Source organism: Euprymna scolopes, chromosome 1 (genome assembly GCF_053919585.1).
Source record: "Euprymna scolopes isolate OS-2025 chromosome 1, ASM5391958v1, whole genome shotgun sequence".
In the NCBI taxonomy this organism is placed as follows: domain Eukaryota; kingdom Metazoa; phylum Mollusca; class Cephalopoda; order Sepiida; family Sepiolidae; genus Euprymna; species Euprymna scolopes.
In genome coordinates, this window is record NC_136482.1 from 100,730,953 (window position 1) to 100,756,588 (window position 25,636).

A 25,636-nucleotide genomic window follows, 5' to 3' on the forward strand; every position below is an offset into this window, starting at 1 on the left:
ATAGATCCTGCACTATCAGTCAAGTTCCAACCTCTGCCCATTGCCGCCATGTTGCATCCTTATACCTGTTTTATAAGTACCTTAATAGAATGCGTTCTAATGTGCTCATAGCACTTGTGCCTCCTCGACATACATACTTCTAACAAACAGCAAAATCCCACCCCCTTACTGCTGTGATCCCTAATGCCGGAAGGTCTTCTACTCTAATAATTTTTTTTATTTTTCCTTAAAGTGCTCGACTTTGGAATTCTCTCCTTGTAGTAACCTGCAGAAGTTCAAATGTAATGTGAGCAGACATTTTGCTACTCAACTCCCCTGTAAATATGATCCCAAATAGTAGTCCCTTACGTCCAAATAGCAATACCCCTTATTTGGGGTGAAAAAGAGTAAAAAGAAAATGGGATAAAGTGATAAGAATAAATTCTAGAAGGAGACAGATAAATAAAGACCTGTCCAGAGATAGGTTAGTTTGGAAGTCAATTTCTAAAAAAACAAACTGTCCATTGCATACAAGCATGATAAACGGATGATAAATCGAGCATAATGATATGCTTTTTTGTTTACCATCTTTGATTTTTTACTGAATGTCTATTAACTCAAAGTTCACTAGGATCTAAATGTAAGCTACTTCTTATTTATATTATTATTTTATATTTAATACTATAATTTTGTAAACTTAAAAAAAAAAGTTATTCTTTTATTTACTTAAATAAATACTATACTAAAGCATACCATTTTTTTCATAAAGTTGTACTTGTAAAACTTTTTCACCATGAACTCCATTTTGAATAAACACTATGGAATTATTCATATACATAAAATTCAAAGGTATGGTAATATTTCACACAAAAGAAATATATATCGTTGAAGTAGCAGAGCAAGTTTTGTTACAGTCTCAAAAAATAATCTGGTAAGTTGCTGGCGCTCCTAGCGTGAGGTTTGCATACCTTTCGACATCTGTCCCGGGTGACTCTACCAGTCAGTATTTATGGCTATCATAATCAAGCAGGAAAGATTCAGATGTACTCATATGCATTAAAATCATACAGGATGCACACTTATTTACTTAAAGACAAAACTATGTGGTCTACAAACTATAGAAGAGGAGAGGGAGGAACAACACCAGATAAAAATATTAATAACGGTGGAGATAACATCAATTATGTATTTTTAAAAAAAGAAATTAAAATTACACAGAATACTTAATATGCTAAATTATAATAAAAAAAAAAGAAAGAAATTTCTATCCACCCAAGCAATGCAGAGTAAGTATCACTAGCACTTTACATACATACATACATATATGATTGTATATTATTATGATTGTATATTATTATATACTAGCCTGGGTGCCTGGCATTGCCCAGGTGTTTGGAGGTGTGTTGAGCAAAAAAAAAAAAAAAAAAAAAAATGGTAGTAGGCAGGCAGGCTCGAACCCCTACCGCGAAGGAGGAAAAGAATGTGAAAAAAAAAAAAAACATGACGTCTTTGCTGTTGCGTCCATCACCAAACTGGAAATGACAAAGGTTTAAATTAAGCCTAGTCAATCAAAAAGAGGGGATGACTTTCGAAAATATCGGTGAAAAAAAGCGAAGGAATTAATCTTTCTAACCAGTTTTCGATATTTGTCATCCAAAAGGTCAAGCTTTAAAACAATACCAATCTTGTGAAAATCCGTCATCTCTGTTGAAATTTTAGGCAGACATACAAACATACATACATTTAAACAGACATGGGATTTCATGTATCCACATAAAATATTATAAGGAGATATAATATTTTATGTATTGCTTTTCAGTGGTTACTTCAACAGTGCTGAATACATGAGTAGAGCTATATAGTAAGCTATGAAAAAATATATATGGCAATTATGCTAATCAGAATGTTCTACATTTCATCTCGATAGGGAATTTTAGCCTACAAGGATGAAATGCAGAATGCTGTGTAGCTTAATTGATATATAATACACACACAGTAGAACTCTGGGATACGACATTAATCCATTCTGGGGTTGGGATCGTAAGGTGAAATTGCTGTAAGGACCTAAGCAAAATTTTATACAGTACATATTAAAAATTAGTAACAAATTACAGTACAGTATATAATGCATAAGTATATAATCAAATAACACTGTAAGGCGGGGCAAATATTGTAACCAGAGGCTGGAAAAACGTATTCCACATCGTAACCTCTAAGAAATGTATCCTAGGGCCACTGTATTCCGGGGTTCTACTGTGTGTATATATAAAAAAAAATAGGTACCAAGAACTCAAAATTGGCAACTAATAAGTCTACGATCATTTGCGAGACAATACAAAGTTTTTTTATTTGAATAAAGTCTCATCAGCACCAGAATTAGACAGAAACCTTGCTTATACTTTGTTTATTATATTTCTTTTAGCAGTGATAAACTTTCAATTGATAACTCTATTTTCTTTAATTGTAGATTTTGTAACTATCAGTTATTTTGAGTTTAGCATTTCATGTGATTTCAGCAGGATGGAGCCACATGCCACACAGTGCACGATACAGTCAATTTGCTGAGAGAAACATTTGATGAACAAATAATTTCATGCAATGGATCTGTCACCAGGTCACCTTGTTCATGTGATTTAACCCCATTAGATTATTTTCTTTGGGGATATGTAAAGTCTCATGTCCACGTTGATAAACCAGACACAATACACTATTTGGAAGACAATATTTGATGTGTTATTGCCAAAATACAACCTAATTTAATGCATAAAGTTGTGAAAATTAGACTTTTAGATTAAGCTCAAAATTACATTTAAATATTTAAATTATAAATGCTAAAACTTAATCTTTGAAATAAACCACATATTTGTATTATAAAAATATTTTTCTGTGATTTATTTTAATTTAAAGCTTACCTCCAAGAAAAGAAACAAAAATTTTTTTTATTTATATATATATATATATATATATATATAGATAGTCACATCCCTAATGTTAATCTTCTCTCCGCTTCTGATGAGAAGCATTAGGCTTCGAAATACTATGGTATAAAGAGTTTTACTTATCCTACACCCCTAATGGATATATCGTCCTTATTGAATAAACAAATAAATCTATATGCATTAGTATATATTTTTTTATTGTCGTTTTCTTATTTTCTTTATATTCTATATAAGCTCCAAAGCAATTTGTTGAGCTTTGCATTATCCCAATAAATCTCCTCTTAAAGACTCGATCTTATTCTTTTAAATCCCCTACATATATTTATTTATAGACACACACACTCTGCATGAACATGTTGATAAACCGGTTCTCATTAGATTATCAAAATTAAATGACGATGAGCCTAGTCAGTACCAGATGGGTGACTATTTGGATATACAAAATGCTGTATATGTCTGTTTATCTTAGGCAGTGCTGATGCGGGAGAGATGGGAACTGCATAAACCTTGCTTCACAATTACACATGCATGCACCCTCTTGGTGAGGTTGAGTATCCATTGTCTCTCAAAATTAAACGGAGGCCATGATGATGATATCTACATGTTTACCTTATGTATACATGCTTTATTCACACATTTTTCCTTCATACATATTTTAGAAACACATACATATGCTATATATATGCTTTACAAACACATATTTATATACACGTGTGTGTGTGTGTTTGTAAAGTAAACACACTCAAATAAAAACAAATCTATTTTGTTAAATCACAGATTCATAGATAAAAAGTATATTTGATTCATGTTTAGGCAAGAATACCACAAAAAAATGATCATAAAAATTATTTCTTATAAATTTCACTTAAAAATTAACACAAAAATAATTGAGGCTACTGACAATAAATAAAACATTACCATAGCAGCAATATGTCCAAATGAAACACTTGATGAACAACAATACAAGTTGGGCATCTTTTTTAAATATTTATTTTATTATCTTTATAAATTTATTTATTTAATGTTAATTAAAAAAACAAAAAAAAAACATTGTAAATGATATTTAAAAGAAAAAAGAAAATGTGGTCCATTTTTGTTTAATATTTATTTCAATATATTCTTAATTGTTACCACATGTACTTCTTCAATGAGTAACCTTTGAATACTAACTTGATCTGCGACCGCATGTGTCACTCTTGCTACATGATACATCCATGCATACAATTAGTTTCCTCAGCTGCCACTGCTGCTATTACTACTTTAATTTTCTTTTTCTTATATATTGATGTCATTTATTTGGGTCATCCTCTTAATCTCCTTCTCTTACACTACTGCTAATATTACTACTTTTCCTCGATCTATTCCTTCCACCATCTAATATATCAATGTGAAAACAACCAAGTAAATGATATTAGAAGAGTTTTAGTATTATTAGATTGTCTACATGCAAAAAAAAAAAAATAAATAAATAAAAAAAAAGGGTTAATTATCTGAGTTATGTTTTTGAAGATTTTAATTTTGCATTGTTTCTTTCCGCTACTTTTATCCCTTATATTCACAATGATTCTGAAGGATAATTTCAATTTTTGAGTGTGTGGTGCAGTTTGATAGCATCCCAATCCTTTTTGATTCATTTAATGCCAAAGGACAATATGTACTGGAAATGATTCATTAAATACAGATTGATATTTTACTCATAGTTGGAGAGGGAGCATTCATAGCTTTTAGTTTTTTTAATTACAATTGAATATGTAAATGCAAAAGATCTGACAGAATTTGAATATAACCAATTCTATAGTTCACATTTATGTTATACCACTTGACTCCCTCTTTCCCTGGTCGAGTTGTTTTATAACAGAAATAAAACCTAGAATACAAACAACATATATAGTTCTACATAATAGTAGACTTGTCTTTCAATATTTTAATATGTGTAACTTATGTTATTATATAGATTTATGTGCACATCAAAGTATACTTAAGAAGCAAACATTGTGTCAAACAGGTTCAACTGCATAAGATCAGCAAAGAATTTAGAATTTATTTTTCAGTAGTTTTTCACGTTCTCTCTCTCACAAGTATTGACTTTTCACATTTTTTTTCTGATGAAATGAAGAAAATATCTTAGAGTACTTGGACAAATGGAAATAAAAACAAAGATTTTTTGAAGATGTTCACTAAAAAGAAATTTCTAGAATTTAGATTGATTTTTAACAAATTTAAAAAAGCAAAATTAAGCCCAGTAGTTAATATTTAAAATATTCGATAAAGCTTATGAATAAAGTATTAAAATCAAGCTTACATCATGCTTTGATTTAAGAACAAAACAAATTTTCTAGAAGAGTCGAAGTAAACAGTTAATCCAGGCTGTTTACTGTAACACCCCCTTCATCAAAAAGTTGAAAAGAAGACACATCTAAAAAGTAACTTAGAAAAATGGCACATAGACAATCATATACATCTTTAGACTTCTCTAGAAACACGTGTAAAAGTAATTTGCTCTGAAATTTGTATTAATTCAAAGAATGATATAATATTGAATTTAATACATTATTAATTATAAAGTCTATTGAATATATTTAATGTTAAGCTTCAGTTTTGCTTTTGGAAATTATAGTTTTGAATTTAATGTTTATATGTATGAAAATCTTTTGGGGTACAGAATATTATAATAGCCAAATAAAGATCAAATTTTACCATAATGAATTTAAAAAAAATAAAAAGTTAAAAGAGCCAACTGACTGATTTTGCACCTTGTGCACCAGGGCTAAATCTCACAAAAATGTTTGCCAAAGATGGTTCCAAGAGATAACCCATCGCTACACAATCTAATTGTTTATACATGATATTATTGAAACAGAATTCAACCGACATCATTAATTCCATGAAAATATTTTGGGGAATAGGGGAAGTCAGAAATTGACTATGGTATAGTGCTCCAGCACCCATATTAATAGTCTTCAAAAGTGGAATACCAGTAAAGAGACTAGAAATATCAAAAGAACACATAAATTTTTCAATAATTAAAGTTCTTCATAAAATCAGCAAATGTAAAAGAATCCTTAATGGAAAAAGAACTATAACATTTTAAAATAGATTCTAAAATAGTTGCAAGTTATTTGGTTAACTTGTGTTGGGAAGACCCTATCATTGATAATATAAGCCTCAATGGTATCCTGTTCTTTTGGATTGTAGGTAAGCCAAAGAGGTGAGGACATATAGAACCAATTCATCTGTTCAAAATTTGAAATAAAGGCAAGAAGAGCTCCACTTTTTACCAATTTGACGTTTTTGCCACTTGGTCTCAATGGATACAGTATAATCAAGTGTATCCACTGGGTCTAACTCGACAAATTTAGAGATGCCACCCAAAATGTTCATCATTTTATTGACATAATCCTAAGGATGAAGTAAGATTTTGTAAGCAAAAAGAAAATCTTTTAGGACAATATAGTTTTTTTTCCTTGCTTAATTTCACCCCCACCCCTTGCTTTTTGTTTTTTGTGTCCCTCGCCATATTTCCATTTTTTTTTTTTTTTTAAATCGTAATTATATGTCAGCTTTGTTGGGTGAGGTGCGAAACCAGTCAGCTGGCTCTTTTACTTTTTATTTTTGAAATACATTATATTAAAATTTGGTCTTTATTTAGCGTTTATATATGTCATTAAATTAAAAAAAAAAAAAACAATATTTAAATGGTTAATTCTTTTTTATTAATTGTATCACCAACATTTCAGTCAATGCAATCTTCCTTATAACATATAATAAATGGTGATCCTTTTTTAAATATATTTATTTTAAACAGAAAATCTTACATTCTCACATTTTAATAACATTTCCCTTTTCCTCGTGTCATAATTTTTAGTATATCAATCATTTGAATTTTTTAAATCAAAAAAAGAAAAAAAGATATGCCCCTAATTTTGCTCATGCACAAATAAAAACATTCAACATAATACAGCGACTTTTCAGGATATTTTTAGCGTCTATTTCAATAAAGTTCAGTATATAATAGAGCATAATAATAATAATGAAGTATCATAAATGCAGTAGTGTTTCAATCTCAAATGTCATCAAACCACTAATTTATTCAAATTACTAATCTAAATAAAGTTGCGGCCAGACGAGATCTGAGATTTAAACTCTATTGCATTCACATTGCCACTTAACATATTTCTGTATTATTATTAAAGCCCTATATTATATTGAGCACTATTAAAATAAATTTTTAAAAATATCTCCAAGATATGTTTTAATTTTTTTAAACTGTGTATATATATATATATATATATATATATAGTAATTTTGATAATTTTTTTTGTTTACACAAATTAATTCTGTGAAACTTTACTGTGTTTATATAATAGTGCTCAATAACCAGTACAGCTATATATTTAGTATAAATTCTTATTTGGCTATACATCTGCAGATATTTTGGCTATAGCTTTATTTTGGCTTAACTTCATCAGATTGATTTCTTTGTTTTCATTCTAACAACTCAGTCTAATAAGTATAAAACAAAATAAGGTAATAGCTAAAAATGCCTGCACATATGTAGCCAAAATATTTGCATAAATAAAAATCCATGCTATATATATATATATATATATATATATATATGTCTTTATAATATACTTAATTATAATTGATTCATGGTATGCATATAGCCTCAATATGAAGGCCCTCAGCCTGTGTCAGTAAATTTAAATATAATGATGATAATTATAATAATCGATTGTGTATGAAAATATCCAAAATAAAAAGAGATCACAAGAAAGCAGAGTGACAGAAATGAAGTGCTCAACAGAATAGATTTTTTGGATTGCACTCAACAATGGTTTTTCTGTGCACCACAACGGAGACTTTAATAATCACAGAATTGCTCAAGAATTTAGAAGAGTGAATCCAAGGTTCAAGTCATGCTGACAGCGTCAATTATCTTCAGCTGTGGCAGAAGCTGCTTGAGCTCGTTTCGGTAGTCAGGTTCGCATGCCAGAGGGTTACCACCCAGGCAGAGCATCACGAGTGTTTTGCATTGCTGTAGTGGCTTCAGAACTTCAAGCTTTTCGAGGACTGAAAAATTAGGGTTAAGGGAAAAGAAAAAAAAAACAGTTGTACATTTGAATATAAACAATTTGACATTATTAATTAAATAAAAGGAAAATCAAAAAGGTTATTGAAGAATGTAATAAGACTTCATCATTGCATTAATAAAACTCAGGAAACTTGTCATTACTAACCAGCAGAGCATTATCACCATTAATAGAGAAAAGAGTTTGGCAAGCATGTACATACAGTACGATGATGTATGGAAATGAAATCTGGCTAGTGAGGGTTGAAGACATGCATTGCATAGGGAGAAATGATATGAAAATGATAAAATGGATGTGTAATGTTAGTCATAGGTTTAAATCTGAGACCTCAAAAGATTAAATCTGGTGAGTGTAGAGTGATGTGTGAAGAACAGAAGACTTCATTGCATTGGTATGGTGACATTGAAAGCGTGGATGAGAAGTTAGGAGATCTAGAACAGTTGAGGTAGTAAGGTCATCAGAAGGCCAATGAAAAGATGGGAGGAAATGATAAGTATGGATTTGAGAGAAAAGGGGGTAAGTTAGAACCTGGCCAGGGATAGATTAGTTTGGAAGTCAATTTCTAAGAGTTATACAACAGATGCTAGCATGTCAAGCTGATGATGATGAAACAAGACTTCCTTTGTCTATGTACGTTTCTAGCCTATGCTCAACATTTTTCTTTTGTTTAATATTGTAGCAAAATTAGATGCTGTGTGCATAAAAATAAGTTAAAAAATACAATTCTACATGAGATTAGTTTAAACAAGACTGGATTTTCCATGAAAAGTCAAGTTTGAAGTAGAACTATGTGTATAAGAAATGACAGCATGGGACGAAGTATACAGCAAAGAAGTTTGTGAATTCCTGCTTCTTTGGAGTTAGGTGTAAAAATGACCAAAAACGGGTTTCAAGGTTTCTACAAATTCTACGGGTGTTGGTTTGGAGGTGCAGTTAATGTAGAGGGAATTACTGTACATTACTGCATGTAAATCATAGCCCAGAGCAAGTAATGGAGTTATTTGTGATTCTCCCTAGACAAGAGGAAAATCTAGGTTGTCTTTAATTGCCATACATATGAACAACATGATATTAATGCAAGTGTGCCACTGGTGGGGTGATGATCCTTGAACCTTAATTATTCCTCATATTTATAAATGATTTCCATCATAAAATTGTGTCTCAGATGGTCTCAGATTTACTAATGACACTATGCGCTATAATAAACATGAGGGGAAAAAAAGAAGGTACATATATCCAAGGCAATGGCATGAACCCTAAAAAACAACCTTCAATTGGTAGTGGAATGGGTTTGTAAGTGGATGTTAACATTTAATTCTACTAAGACTAAACTTCTTTCTTTTAACAATTACAAGAAAACTCTTCCTAACCAACAGTTATCATGACAAATAACATCCTACCCAGGTGCCCATCTTTCAAACTCTTTGGCATAACATTCACAGGCATCATTAATTGGAACAAATACGTTAAAGACATTGCCAAGACTGCAATATAAAAGATGGGTTCTCTCTACTGTGCTAGAAAATTACTCATACCAAAAAGCATTCTATATCTTTACAAAGCCACCATTCACCCATGCACATCTGAGCTGGTGCATCTATCACTAGTCTTTCATTCTTTGAGAGTCCAAAACAAAATTTCAAATCTAATAGGTCCCGCACTATCAGCCAAGCTCTAACCTCTATACCATCACCACAATGTTACATCTCTGTATCTGTTTTACTTTAATAGAATATGCTCTGATGAACTCATAGAACTTGTGCCCCCTCAACATACATACTTCTGATTAACCTGACAAGCAGCAAAATCCCACCCCTTTACTGTTTTTACTCTAAGAGTTTCTTCCCTCGAACTGCTAAACTTTGCAATTCTGTTTCCTACTTTCTTGACTGTACTAACCTGCAGAAGTTTAAATGTAATGTGAACAGACATCTCATTGCTCAACTCTCTACAGTGCCCTGTTAGATATAATTCCTAATAGTAGTCCCTTGCATTCCAAGTGGCAATATGCCTTATTTTGGGGTGAAAATGAGTATTAAAAAAAAAAAAAAAAAAAAAAAAAAAAATTGCTTCCATTATTTCAGCCATAAAAAGGAAAAAGAAAAGATCAAGACCTCTCTGACTGCTACCGTCACCATATTAAACGACATCACTTTCTACTAAGCAACTATTTACATGCCAACAAGAGAACAACTGCTTCACTTGATGAAATGATGAAAAGGATGATGGGAAATCTGTGGAGATTGAATGAAAAATAAAATAATGGAAAACTAATAGCCAACACCAGGTAAATATAACCAATATAAAATATTACACCAGTAGCTAGATATGAGAATTGTAATATAATATTAAAACTAGAAACAATATGAAGAAAAGTGCCTGGACTAATAAAAAGCCTAAAAGATCTTTAAAAATAAGTTAGAATTCTTAGGTTTAATTACTTTATTGGACAGAAGAACATGAGGGTGGGTGATTGTCCCTCAAGAAATAATCAATGACATTTCTAAAAATGGATCATTGATTTTTATGTTTCCTTGCATGGGAAATTATAATAGAGTAACAAATTACTTTAATCAAGTTACAAATAACAGATATATGACATTTTAAGAATAAATAGGATAATACATATAATGGTTAAATAATAAGGGCATTATTAGAGTCTTTCTGATGAAATTTTTTCATTAAAAGTTGAAATGGGATTAATTGTTAAAGATATACCTAAAAGGTTAATAATAGATAAATAAAAGTGAATGTGTCTGTGTATCTGTGTGTGTACATTTCCCTACGCAATAACTGTCAATTTTAAGTCTACAGACTCGAAATTTGATAGACAGGGTACTGAGATTTGGGAAAATCTTTGTAATCCGTTTTTGGGCAGAAATTTGGTTGTTAAGGGGTGAAAGTTCAACAATTTGATCTTTGAGAAAATTTTGGGTCTAAACACTTGAAATTTTAGATATAGGTTCCTTGGACATGGATCTAACTTAATAACTTGATTTGAACCCCAAACAATAAATGTTAAGGGGTCATAATAGGGGTCAAAGTTTAAAAAATTGACTATTTTTTTTTTTGCTCAACATACACCTCCAAACACCGGGGCAATGCCGGACTGAAATGCTAGTAAAGAATAAAGAGTAACTAATTAACAATTACATGCAAAATATTTGACATTCAGATGCACAAAATACTGAATATAAATTTCAAACATTAAAACGTCATTATGCATTGCCATAGTATAATAAAAAGATATGACAACATGTATAATCTAATCATGTAATAAGATTTTAAATTAAAACACAAAAATTACCTGTTTGTTATAAAAATGTGATTACATCCTGAGAATTTATGTCTACAAGCAATCTTCAATTTATATTGAAGTTCTGTTCTTATGATATGTCATAAGTTGATTTTCAAGTTAATTCAGACCCTCCTAGTATAAATAAACTGTCATTTACCTGCTATACACAATACTAGCAGGTAGACCTGACGTTGTTTGGGATTGAATGATGACCAATGAAATGTTTCACACTCCCATATTTTTATTATCATCAAAATCGTTGAAGTTGCTCATTTTTCAATCAAATCAATTGATTACCTGCCCTGAATGGAGATCAATCATGGTGCACCGGGAGGAAGCTTCACGTGTCTCTCTGTAGTGAATTAGTCCACAATACATTATAGTCTACATTGCACTGTACAGAACCTACTATTGATTTTATCAAATTATTCTTATATATAAAGGCCTAAATTAAAGTTTAAAATGCAAAAATTATATCTAAGGACCTACTTTTGATTTTATATGTGCGGCCTTTCTGCTTGTGTAGTGATAAGGGCTTTAAGATTAAAATGAAAAAGTCAAGTATCATGGTTCAATTGTGCTTTAAACAGAAACATTCATTTCAAACACACCTATCATATCAAAGAACCTACTTTTGATTTCATATACCGGGCCTTTCAGCTGGTGTGCGAATTAAACTTCTTAAATGCACTTGCTATGTTAGGCTATATAAGGTGTTAACTTTAGTCAAAATTGCTTGTTCCTTTCATTAAATTTTTTGATTATTGATACTTATCGAAGATATTTCGACATAAGAACTTGATATTTATCGAAGATATTTTGACATAAGAACACTGCCAGATACATAAAGTACATTTGTGTGAAATTTAATAAAAATCAGCCCAGACGTTTTGGAGTTCAGAGGGAACAAACTCATACATAAAGTTCCTTTTATATAATAGTAGAGATAAATAATGAATTGTAATGAGTATTTATATATGACAGCATTATGTGTTGTTGCCCTCACTTGGAATTTCTTTTATACAGTAAGTTTGGAGAAGCAATAAGTAATGAGTTTTAATGTACTGTACAATACATACACTGGACAACAAAAATAATGAGTAAAGAAAAGAAACTATTGAAAATGTAAAAAGTTCTGGTGTTACATTCAATTTTATGCTGCAAAAATGGAACAGAAGATTATAGGGTAGGATCAAATTTGTAAAGAGTTGTTTTCCTTTCTTTTTAAATGGTTACTGTTTTAGAGAAGTAGTATACTTATCCAAAACAGATAAAAATTGATGATGATGAGGATAACAATGTAACTATGTGTTGTCGTAATCTGGGAAATTACTATATCGGAGTATTCATTCTAAATATTAACCTATTTGAAAAATAATCTTTCTTTTTTTTTCCACGAAGGTGTGATTGTAAAGAAGTATGATCTTCGATTTTTAACATTTCTTTTTTTAACTTTGAATATGTCAACTGATGGAATATGAACATCTTAAAAGTAAAAGGATACGATTTCCTCTGAGAGAAAGGGAAACGATGCTTGGAAGGAACTCCAAGCCTTCCACATTTTCAAGTTGGTTATCATCAAGGTTAAGCACTTCGAGGCACTGTAGATAAGCAAAGTTCTTGACGCTTGTGATTTGATTGTGTGAAACATCCAGATCCTGTAGGGTAAGCAAGTGCTCCATATGGTAGGCAGCCGTCAAGTCTAAGTGGCTCAATTGCAACATGGATTCATTCAGTTCCATAGCTTTGATCTTGTTCTCAATAAGCACTTTACTTCCTGAAAGTAGAAAAAAAAAAAAAAAAAAAGAAAAGAAATTTATACATTTTGGATGTTTTTTTTTTTCAAATTTCTTTTATCATACGCTCTGTTTTTTTGTTCTTTTTATAAAGAGTAAATCTTCTGCAAATTTTTTAAAGTAAATATAAATTTTTTTAAGTAAATATAAATTTTAGATTTAAAAGAAAAAAGGAACAGTTATTCTGAGACAATTGGAAAATAGCGTTTTGTTTATATTTGGGAAGGAATGTTTTTTGACTTCTATCAGCTAAGGTGTCATGCTAAATACATTCAATTCAACTGGAATGCTGAATCAATAGAAAATAACAGTTTCAGAATGATTTGTCTCCTAACTATGATCTAAAGATTCATGTTAAAAGGTAGATAATATACCTACAATTTTTAAAAGGGAATCACAACCTGATAGTGATGGTTCATTAAAGGTGAAAGATAAGTACAGGGTGGAACGATAAAATTGTAGCCATAGAAAAGATGACATAATTCCATTTCTGTTTGATGAAAAACGATTTTCTTTTTTGTTGCAAACCAGTTACTAGTTGGCCAGTTATGTACAAATCTCAAGAGTGATAAAAACCATTTACCATGTCTGAAAGTGAGACAATGTTCAACCAGTGAGATTGGAGATGTGCTGCTGTACAATTCATGCTCTCTACCCATCTAAGTTATGACAACAGAACCATTGCCAGCACCCTCAAAATGCAAATCCAGACAGTTCAACGCTTGAGGGCACAGCTCAACGAAGTTTCTGGCCATGGCTATGATCTTTGGTGTGGCTTCAAATGGGGGCTGGATGTGCTGAAGAGTGTGGTGATCCCTTGGGTCAATCAGGTGGTCGCTGGCAAACCCTGAGTGTGGCAGTAGGACTCGGCACTGGCCCACAAGTCCAAAGAGACCAAGGCTTGGCTCCAGGAGTGCTATGACTTTGTACCTTTCTCTCACTGGCCCCCTTCTCCTCACCTAATCTGAATCTGGACTACTTCATTTGGTCATACATTGATGACATCACCAACATAACCTCCTACAACACCAAAGCCAGCCTGATCACCACCATCTGCTGAGTATTTGCCGAGCTCCCATTGTCGCTTGTGGAAAAGGCATGCTCCCAGTCCTGAACTTGTATTGAGGCAGTGATTGAGACTGAAGACGGGTACATTGAATAGATGTCAGCTCTACTACATAATCAAGTTATCTGATCTAATTTTTTCAATAAAAGTTTTAAAATAAAACTGTAGTGTTGTTTTCTTTAGTGCGATAATTTTATTGTTCCATCCTGTAAATATTTGCTTTAGGTTCTAAGCTCCATATTAGACAATAAATTAATATAAAAAGGATCTAGTTCACTTTAAATATTGATCAATAATTCTGCTTTTTACCATCATAAACCCCTCCCAAATTCCACCATTACAAAGAAAAGTAAGGTCTTTATTAACTCTAACACTAACTCTAAGTCCGGGTGGGAAATATGCAAAAAAAAAAAAAAAAATTTTTTTTTTAAATATTTTTCTCTACACTGAACTTAAGATTAGTCTTCAGATTAATGAAGGTCCTTTTTTTTTTGGGGGGGGGAGGCTGAAAAATAGGATTATCAATAAATTTGTTTTAAATGAATCAGATCATTTTACTTTATTAATAATGTGGAATTTAGGATCCTTAAATAAACATTTATCCATACATGTATCTACATCTGCATAGATATACAAATTAATTTAAGCACACATTACTATCTTGATAGGTTGACAAACATTTATAAAAGTCAGACATTTTTTAATTGTGGAAGGCTAAAATAACCAATAATTTATTTCCATCTCTTCTAAACACTAGCTCAGTCTAATAATACTAAACTAGCAATGACAATGGAGGTATGTGCATAGAATATAGATATAGATTTATATAAGTGACACAAAGGCAAATCATTTGGGCTAGCATTCAAGAGAGCTGAAGAAATGTACAAAGTTATTAAGGTCTTCCAAAAATAGAAAACAAAAACTATCAGATTTTCATAAATAAATGTTTGTAGGGAAATCTATTAATTATTGATTTCATTAAACAAGCACATCTATCCATCTATGTTGCTCCATCACATACTTGATAACAGAAATTCATGCACGTGGAGTGGGGGTGAGCGTGGGGGTGGGGGTGGGCTAGCTTTTTCATGTCATCACGTGTGGTTTGAGCAGGTTATATTGAAGTACTTGTTAAAAGAATCTTCAGGGTCGGAGGGGTTTTGTAGGGAGGTACCGCTGTTCTCCCACGTACAGCGCCTGTTATTCCCATATAGTTACCCATCTGTTATTCCCATATAGTTACCCATCTGTTACTAACTAGGCTCGATGTTGCTTAACATCAGTGAGCTAATGAAAACAGATGTGTCAACGTGCCATATATTCACACACAATAAGTATGACATTGTCAGAAAGTGCTAAAAAATTATGAATTATTCATAAAAGAAAGTCATGAATTATTCAAATATTCGGAAAAAAAAACAATGCAAACTAAAAAATCATTGATATATGAAAGGTGAATGGGTGTGAACCTGTTGCTGGTGTAGAAAAAGTTTTCTCAGTGAATTAGTTTTCTATTATTTTGCTATTTTATAAGTATTTTGTTGACCAATATTATATCATGATTGTTAAAATCTCCCTACAAGTTCCATGAACATAACCACATTTTGTAGTTATTACTGACGATAATTACAGGTGACATCTTGTATGAATATTACTACTAATAATATTTTGTGTGTGTCTACATTATTTAGAGCAAGATTCAAAAATCGAAATATTGAATTTAAAGTAAAACCAATGTTATCTACTTAATTGTCATGCCGCAGTAATGAAAATATCCAAAAATTATGAAAAATGATGAGGTAGAAAATTAATTATTAATGAAAACAGTTTTCAAAGACAATTAGCAAAAACTGAGTTTTACTAAATTGACCTAAGATTTTAAGTTTTTAGAAAATAATTAATTCCCTTGTTACGATTCAAACTATTTATTTTTTTATTTTTTTTTTAGTAAAATTCAAATTTTGCTGTCTTTGAAAACTTTTCATTAATAATTAATTTTTTTACATTGTTTTTTTGTAATTTTTGGATATGTTCATTACTGCAACATGACAATTAAGTAGATACCATTGGTTTTACTTGAAATTTAATATTTTGATTTCAAAAATAATAATGAAGAAGCACTATACTTTGTATACTACTATTACTACTGAAAATACTATGAGCATTAGTATTGTAAATATTTCAATATTGTTATTTCGTTTGTTTTATTCACTAATTTCGACATTGTTTCAGCTATATGTGAAGGAGGAATTTCAAGGTCAGAAGCAAAGATTTTATGTAGGCTCATCAATAAGTCTACCTACATTGTTAGCATGGAATTCGGTTTTTACTAAGCTGACTTGACTCTACAAGCGCTTCTCGAGTACCATTCGAGCAGCAAGCAGGACATCCAATCAAACTTTTTTTTATATATTCACAAAGGCTTTGTGAATTTGCCAGTTAAAACAGATTATTTAGATTTCCTTATTTCATTAATCATACAAGTTTTAAAATTATTTGGATAATTCAATATTTTACAAGTTTGTTCTTTCTAAATGTAAGCATAACTTCAAGCAAGATAAAATCTAAATTGTGTAGCAAGAATCTGGTTATTCTTTTATGCACACATCAATTAGATAAAAGTTTTAAAAAACTTCCTTGGAAATTCTAAGCCACCATTATTTTCTTTGTGATGACTTATAAAATATTTTGTTGAAACTGATTCTTAAGCTACCAAATTTGAATGTACAAAATAAAATTTTTGTCACATTTCTTGAAACATAAGTGTCTGTATAGCATAAATTGTAAATGGATGAATAACTAAATACCGCCCCCCCCCCAAAAAAAAAACGAAGAGATAATATAGATTTCAGTGTTTATTCATAATCGGGCAAAGATAAAAATCGCATTCCAAGTAGAAATTATTCAATATACTTACGTATCAGGCAAAAATAAATATCCTAACCAAAAATTAGAAAAAAAAAATGATAGAATAGAAGTTTTATTAAAAGTAAAAAAAAAATCAATGTTACAGTAAGTTGCAGTTTTTGACAATCCCTCATTCCTAAGAGTTGAAATCCTGTAAGGCAGGGGGAGATAAATCAGTTTGTCATTTAATGAATGGCAGATCAGCAAAATACGAAAACTGATTTTTATCTTATAAATTCTACACAATAATTTTTTCTAATTTTTGATGAAGATACTTATTTTTGCCAGATATACACGCATATCGAATAATTTTTACTAGGAATGCGATTTTCATCTGTGCTTCATAATGGAGAAATGCCTAAATTTCTATGGATGAATCTGTTATCTTTCTTTATTATATGTGTAAACAACATTTAAGTACATTGAGTATTCAATACATAAGGAAATCAAGTGAAAGTATCGGAAAACGTGTTTCACAAATTTACTGATAAAAACAGACTTTCAGTTTAAGTAATGCAACTGAAGATTGATAACAGAACAATTCATGATGATTAGATAAGATCATGTTAAATTGTGTATATTGATAATTGTTTGTGTTCATGAACCGGCATCTATTCTTTCAAAATGGCTAACCATCAAGTCTCCTGTTCTGCATACATCTCAAGTGTTCAAATTATATTTTCCTTTTAATTTCAATTAAAATTTTTGCATATCATTTCTCTCCATGCAACTAATGCATGTTCTCAGCACTCAGTGGACTGGGTAAATTTACATTGAATAAAGGTCATACATTATTATTTTAAAAATTCTCAAACATTTATAATTTTTTTTCTCATAAAAAAAAAAAAAAAAAAAAAAAGCAATCCTTACCAAAATCAATGTAATATCTTTCTCGTTTAGGATCTATACTTTGTAGCTTTTCAAGGTTATCTTTTATTTCTGTATCATATCGTGTAGAATCCAGAGCTTTCATAAGCTGTACAACTGTGAGTATAGCCCCTGTGGGGGTACAAAACAAAATCATACAATCAAATTAGATATTCACATTAGAGAGCAACAATTCAAGAGTTTTAATGCTTTTTTTTTTTTTTGTATGAAAGTTTTCAGCAAATAAAAATGACAAAACAATATTGAATTCATTAACACAAATTATTATTTATAATACCTATATAATTAAATTACAATTTGTATAATACATTTTTTAAAATAAAATATACAGACAGGAAATGGGCATCTATATCACATTCTTTTTCTGTCATGCCACTTGGTTTGCAATGTTTATGTGGTATGTTTTTTGTCTTTTGAGATATGCTTCGGTTGCTGATGGACTGAATTTGATGAATTAAAGCTTAAAATCTGCAGCAAGGCCGGTTTATCACTGATGACTGACCTCAGAACACCTACAAGCAAGATGGATTTATAGAAAATGCATAGCCAAATTCTATTTTAAACACAAATAAATTAGTAAAAACTCTGATGCTAGTTTAGTGTATAATCATTTTTTTCTTTCAAGTGTCCTCTTCACAGCTAATGGTTGGCTACTATATTTCTTCACACAATTCTACTGCTTATGAGTTGTAGGATTTCAGGATAACTACAGTTGGTATGTGCTTGTGTTTTTACCAATGAGTCAGCACTTATCAAGGCTTATCAAGATATCGGATTATCAGTTGAAGACTAAGGAATATTATGAGTGGATTAGCAATTATAAAAAGAATAAACAAAATTTTATTAATTATGGGGAGTGGTTTATTGAGATTGGCTTCAAAAACAATCATATTGTAAACTCCCATGGTAATGTGTACCACAGACAGTAAGTTCTTAGAAACTGGAATCTTGTTGAAGTCTTTGATAGAAATTGATTGGCCAATTCCAGTTTCACACAGATTGAGTTAGGATCAAGTAAATGGATTTCAATCTCAATAAGGTTGGAACACAGACCCTTAATGTTAAAAAAAGGAGACCTAGTAGTAGTAGTAGTAGTAGTAGTAGTAGTAGTAGTAGTAGTAGGGAATTATGGAAAGAGTCGAGGTACTGGATTTATGATTGTTTTTTTATTTTAGGACTTTTCATGTTGGAAATGGAAATATGTGAGAGAGGCTAGTAGAGGAGTTGAAAACCAAATTCTTTTTAATCATCTTTCTCCTAAGGATTGATAATTGTGTCTATCTTACTACTTAATACATAAAAAGATAAATTCAAACTTAAAGGCATTAGTGAAAGTAATGCAATAGCCTTTACAACTTAAGCAGAGCATGCCAATTAGTAAAGTTGACAATAATTACATCAAAACAATTCACTGGTCAATGTAATTTAATATAAAAAAGTAAAGCTAGTCTGTTTCTCAAATCTTTGCTCATACAAGACCAATATTTGATTCTCATTAACTAGCTTTTCTTTTTGCAGAACATTGGTTCATGTTCTTAAGACAATGTATTTTGATTTAGCTTCTTTCAAAAAACAATTTATTTGCCTCAGAAATAATTAAAAAAAAAAAAAAAGTGAATGCATTTTTCAAGATAGCAGCAGCAATAAATGTGGTTGAAAAAGAAGAAAAGCAAGTCTTGATGTTCTTTTTGTTTACATTCTCTCAGAAAGAGAAGGTATGCATGTTTTAAGTATTTAGTTAATACTACTATCACATAGTACTTGCCCCATAAGTCAATTGCTCAATGTACTGTTTGTAGTGGTAGAATTTTTCAATTCAAACCTCAAATGGGGCATTGATTTTGTCCCAAAATGTACTTTTTTAATATCCTGATAGATATTTTATTTTTTTATTAGAAATATACAAAAGTGGAAGCATATTTACAGTCACAATCAAATCTACTATGCCTTCCACCCATAACATTGGGAAGAAATAAAAATGTTTTTCCAATTTCGCCACTGACCTGCAAAGAAGAAAAGGAAATAAAAACAGGAGTAGTTTATATAGTTATAGCATCAAGTTTTCTACTTGCTATCGAGAGAGAGATTGTCAGTTTGATCCTCAACATTATTATAATTATTTTACTCTGAATTTGTTCAAAATTAATGTAAATTTTTCAAATCAGAGTATTAAGCAGATTGTTTAGTTTTACTTTTATTTTTTTTCTGCAATCTATATAAGTTATACAAATTATCAACCTGAGCAATGCTGGGTAGCCATGTTAATGCAATAATAAAACTTATAAAACGTTAAAAACAAAACCCAATAAACGTATAAAACTTCATAATATTAAAATAGCCAATATATTTTGTTAACAACCTGACTGGAATACTGTGTAGGTATGCGACTAAAGAACAAAGAATAGTTATGACTCACATTTGTTTTCTGTTTCCAACTCCAAGAGTTCTTGGATTGATTGTAATTCTTGTTCCAGAATAGCAGATTTTGCAGCAGTTAATTCGGAGCTGAAATTTCAAAATAAGTGAAAATAATGCCATAAAAAAATGACAAAAATATAAGTTTTAAAATGTTTGAATAAATGTTGATAGGTACAACATTTTAAAATAGTCAATAAATTCATAACTAAGACCAAGTTTGAAATTTGTTTTTCTTTAGTTTCAAAGCACAAAAGAACCACGATAGCTAATGTCAGCCTTTAAATTTTAACAAGCCTGAAATTACTTATCAATACTTTAAATGGTTTAAATTCACTTTGAAATTTTCACACTCAGTATATAGTAAAAATGTCAGACATTTTAACCTTTTGTAAGTAAATGAAAATAAGGACTATTGCAAAATTGTAAAATGATGTTAAAGCATAAATATAAAGTGCCCATTGGAAGGAAAAACATTTCTGGTTTGAATTCCTGTTTAAAGGCAAAAGTCGAGTATTATGGTTTATTTGTGCTCCTAAACAAAAAGAAACCATTAAATTTCCAATATTTCACAACACATTCATAAGTAATAGAATTTAAGTGAAATTGAACAAAAACAATGAAATTCTTAAAATGTTCATAAAGGATTCAAAGAACAAATAAATTCTTTTTGTTCATGCAATAAAAGTTGACAGGAAATGTAACCAAAAGGAATTTGTTGTTTAGTCTTCAATACTGTTCTAGTTGCAACGGTATTAATCTTGATCAGATTGAGCTGGTTTCTCCACAGGCCTGCACCACACCCTAAAACATGTTGGCACATACACAGCAATCCTGAGCAAAGTCGCATGAGTTGGCTGACCAATTGCAATCCCACCATCTAAAGCTGACCACGTGGACCTAAGAGATCAACCATCTTCTCCTTGATAGTTGCTGTCAACAGATATATTTGTGCCAACCAGAGAGAAAGAGAGAGACAGAAAGGGCATGGATTATGTTGCAACAAGACAGATAGAAAAGATTTTAGGTTGAGGTATTGATGGACAACAACATTTGGGGCACAGTTGGACTACCAGCAAATAAGAGCAGTTTGGATATAGTCGGCTTGCTGGCAAAGTAAAATACGGCAGAGCTAGTCATTGTCAAGAATTTTCAACCTCCAAAGTTTTTAACAAACATGGTCAAGCGATGTAGATGCTAAGCTGTACACAAACAAATAGCTGTGGTTTATATAAAAAAGATAATCAATGTTAAAATGAGAAAACAAAAATTAAGAAATAACAAAAATCAAGGAAACAAACCTGAAAATGGCTGCTGGTTTAACTGTTGTGGAATGAAAATAGGCATGTTTCATGGAGCTCTTCATGGTGAGAAGGCAGCTACTTATTGTTTCAGAGTCATTCAGTAACTTCACACCAATCTCCAATGTATCATCAGTGGACATTATACCATCAGGAAGCAACATAATGTCAAGAATGTTAAGGACAAAAAACTCTCCACAGATAGGAAAATAAAAGACGAACAGTAAAAAATAATAAAATAGTACTCTTCTTATCACAACAAAAAACAAGACTGAATATATAAAAATAATGTTATAATTGAATCCTCCCAAGAGATTAAACAGAAAGTGAAAAATTCCACTAAAAGTTAAATCTGTGTTCTTGTCCAAAAGTCACCCTATATTAGAAAAGAAAAAATAAAGAATAATCTGTATGACCCATGACGAAACAAAAACATCATATCCCACAAATTATGTAAATTGTGGAAGTAATTTTATTTTTATAAAGAAAATCATTTTTAAGCAATTAATGGGAATTCATAGGTATTACAACACAAATCTGGCAAGTTTGAATTATTGTCGAGGAGTTATCTATCTTCTGTTTTTCTTTTTTTTTTTTTTTTAGATTGTTTTCAAAATGGTGGACAAGGCAGCTGCTCTTCTGTTACTTAGAAAATTTGATTTTCTTATTTAAAAATAAATCTACTTGGTCAATTTACATGATTTTTGGAATATGAGATTTTCATTTCGTCATGGGTACATACATCATACAGACTTTTCTTTATTTTTGTTTTATTAATATAGGGGGAAAATTCTGGACAAAAATCAAAATCTGAAATAAGACATTATAAAAATCTTTCTCTCAAGACAGCGAATGGATAGGATTCAGTGATGAGAATATATAAAAAATGCTAGACAGAAGAATAAAACATGAAAGAGCTATCGAGCAAGAATGCTGTAGGCGTTTTGTGATTTTCTTTTTTATTGTCATCCATTCTGACAGCTAGCAGGGAAGAAAGGAAGATGGCTACTGCTATCATCACAACTAGAGAAAGAAAAAAGCAAAATAATTCTGTTTCTGCTGTTGAAACATCACAGAGATGATAGTTATTGCTGAGAGCTGTTTATTTACTGAGCATCTACTTAGTATGTATCAACTAGATGAACAGCTGTCAATAAAGATAAGGGGCAATTTATGAGTTCTAAGATATCAAATCAAATTTATTAGCAAAAAAAATAGCAAATTGCAATAAGCCCTATCAAAAGGACAGTTAGAAGATGTGTAAATTTATATAACGTTTGAATGTTTTGTCCAAGGAGACTTTAATCTTAACATTGTCACTATCTCTTGTAAGCAGTTTCATAAAGCAGAATCACAAACAGAGAATACTGCCTTTCTTCTAATAAGTGACTATGGAACATTTTTTGCTCCATCCCGTAAAGACCATAACTTGACGCTGGGGTGAAAAACTTCTTTGAGGATGTTTTATGCCAGAAACATGTCCCCATGCATCTTCTGTAGCTCATTCGTCATGCAATGTTATGATACATCTTTTTACTTAAAATTGGGATTCCTCTCTTCAAAGCTGGAGGTTTGGTTTATTTGTTTTATGGCATATCAACTCTTTTAGGTAATTCAATGCATACAATGAATTGAAGATAGATTGTTATTTTACACAGAGTTTAGAGGGGTGAACATAATTTTTTTTTATTACTTCAATTTACCCTCAACTGTCACCAAAACATAAGGGACTACCATAATTTAGGGGCCTGATTTATAGAGACATTCTAAATGAGGAGTTGTGTAGATATATGCTTGTTCACATTACATTTAAATTTTTGTATGTTGGTAAAGTCTGAAAAGGGAGCAGGGAGGCAATTCTAAAGGCAAATGATTTGTGCAAAGAAGACATTAGAGTAGAAAACCTGGCATTTGAGGACCTCTACAATGAAGAGATATGATTTTATTGCCTCTCTTATTTGTCGAGGGTACTTAAGTTTGTGGGGGCACAAATAAAGCACGTTTTTTGGTTCCTATTTACTTGCCTTTTGGACAAAGTAAAATATCAATCTTTAATGTAGGAGAATATCCAGTTTCCTCCCAGAGGCAGTTCGTTGGTGGAATAAAGACTTGTCACTTGTCTCATTGCTGGCAATAGGCCACCATGCTCGGTCAACCTTTATTTGAAACATGGTGGATTCATTCAAAAGTCGTGCCAACTGAGTGAATGTTGTCACAAATACAAATAAAGTAAGACCTATGGCTTAAATTTCATGCAAAATGGACATATTTGAAAGGGAGGGGAGTTTCACTGTTATCACACCCTCTCCTCCTTTGCAATCAAAATATAAACACTAAAAACATCCTCAGTAACCTGCTGATTACAAATATGTCACTGTTTTGCAAGGAGATCAAAAACTGATGAGTGGACACACACACACACACACACACATATATATATTGCAAACAAGTTACCACTTATCATGGCTTGCAGGCCACTCAAGGAAAAGATTGAGTTTGACAGGTAGATGGTGAAACACAGGATGGGGAGGTTAGCAACAATCGTTTTAACTGGTCAGAAGTTGACTATTTTAGAAGAGGGTTCAACAAGAATTTGTTTACGTTGGATTTGAAAACGGCAATGTTATAGTCAGCCCGAAAGCAGTTCAGTGGTACTGTAGGCAACTTTAGGAAAGAAACTTTGTTCATGAAAGTTCTGCATAGTTTTACGTACACAAAGAGGATAGGTGCAACAGCGTTTCATCACAGTTAATATTCAGATTCCTTTATCAACTGCAAAACAGTGAAAATATGTTCAACCCAAAATAGTAATGAATATAAAAGGATATCCAAACAGGTGAATGTAGATCGTTATCAAATGGATTCCGCCATTGATCTGTGATTGTATTACCATTGACATCAAGCTGAAGTTTGTATGGAGTTTTAACCTAGAAAAGAAAAAGATATTTAATATTTAAAACATTTTTTTAGAAACTAAGACCAATTTTAATAACAATAACTGATTTATCCGTCTCACTTTTAAAATGCTATTTTTTGTTGTGTTTTATATGAAATTTTACATACATAATAACCAATATGTATTCCTTAATAAATTGCCAATAATTATCATTTTTTTTTTTTTTTTTTTTACTCACATTCACCCCTAACAAGGCATATTGCCACTTTGAATCAAGGGGCTACTATTTGGGACCAGGCCTAGGAAAGATTAACAAAATGTTGATTTATATTACATTTAAGCTTTTGCATATCAATACAGTTAGGGAAGCAGGTAGCAGGAAGGGAATTCCAAAGTCTAGCTGTTCAACTATTACAGTAGAAAGCTTTCTGGCATTTAGGAACCTCAACAGTGAAGAGGTGAGATCTTGTTGCTAAGCGGGTTTATCAGGATTATGTTGAGGGGGGCACATTTTTTTAAATGGAAATCGTCCCAGACATGATGTAAGGAGCTAACAAGAATGAAAAATGATTATTACAAAAACAGAAAATGCCTACTGGCCATAGTCCAAACTTCTTCAGGTGCATCTTGTCAAACTTGGGGAATCTGTACAGAATTTTGAAAGGAACACTTTATTTGATCCATGGAATTAGCTTGCACTCATCTCATCAACCATGACCAAGTATAGGTCTTAAGTAATTCATAATTGCATTCTTAGTATTATTTGCACTAGTGGTGGGACGATTAATCGGAATCGTTAATCGTAAGAATCGTGTATTTTGGGAGGTATCGGAATCGGAATCGCATCGTTTAAAAATACCTTAATTTTCCGATTCCTTCATTACGATTCTTTTAGTCTGATGTTGAAAAAAATAAAAAAATTTCCTGATATTTCTAACCGCAAGAGAGAAATGTAGCATGTTATAAAAAGAAATCAAAGAAATTCATTATTAACAGGGCAATGCTTAGTGCCCCTCCCTTACAAGGTTCATTTATTCAGATCTATTGTGATCAAAACT

General features: G+C 31.2%; 1 protein-coding gene across 3 annotated transcripts in view; it reads right to left on the reverse strand.

The window, feature by feature from the left end:
• Positions 1-7,729: 7,729 nt before the first annotated feature.
• LOC145260241 (geranylgeranyl transferase type-2 subunit alpha-like) overlaps positions 7,730-25,636 on the reverse strand; it is a 54,343-nt gene continuing 36,436 nt past the window's right edge. For 2 of the 3 annotated variants that reach the window (XM_080118138.1, XM_080118226.1), the window contains exons 7-12: positions 24,509-24,609; positions 21,683-21,847; positions 20,383-20,471; positions 17,949-18,077; positions 12,814-13,086; positions 7,730-7,991 (exon numbers count right to left, since the gene is read on the reverse strand). In XM_080118138.1, the coding sequence (XP_079974264.1) occupies positions 7,831-7,991; positions 12,814-13,086; positions 17,949-18,077; positions 20,383-20,471; positions 21,683-21,847; positions 24,509-24,609 (918 nt within the window). In that variant the 3' untranslated portion in view covers positions 7,730-7,830. Of the gene's footprint in view, positions 7,992-12,813; positions 13,087-17,948; positions 18,078-20,382; positions 20,472-21,682; positions 21,850-24,508; positions 24,610-25,636 lie in introns of all 3 variants that reach the window. The other variant, XM_080118082.1, reaches the window with a different exon arrangement.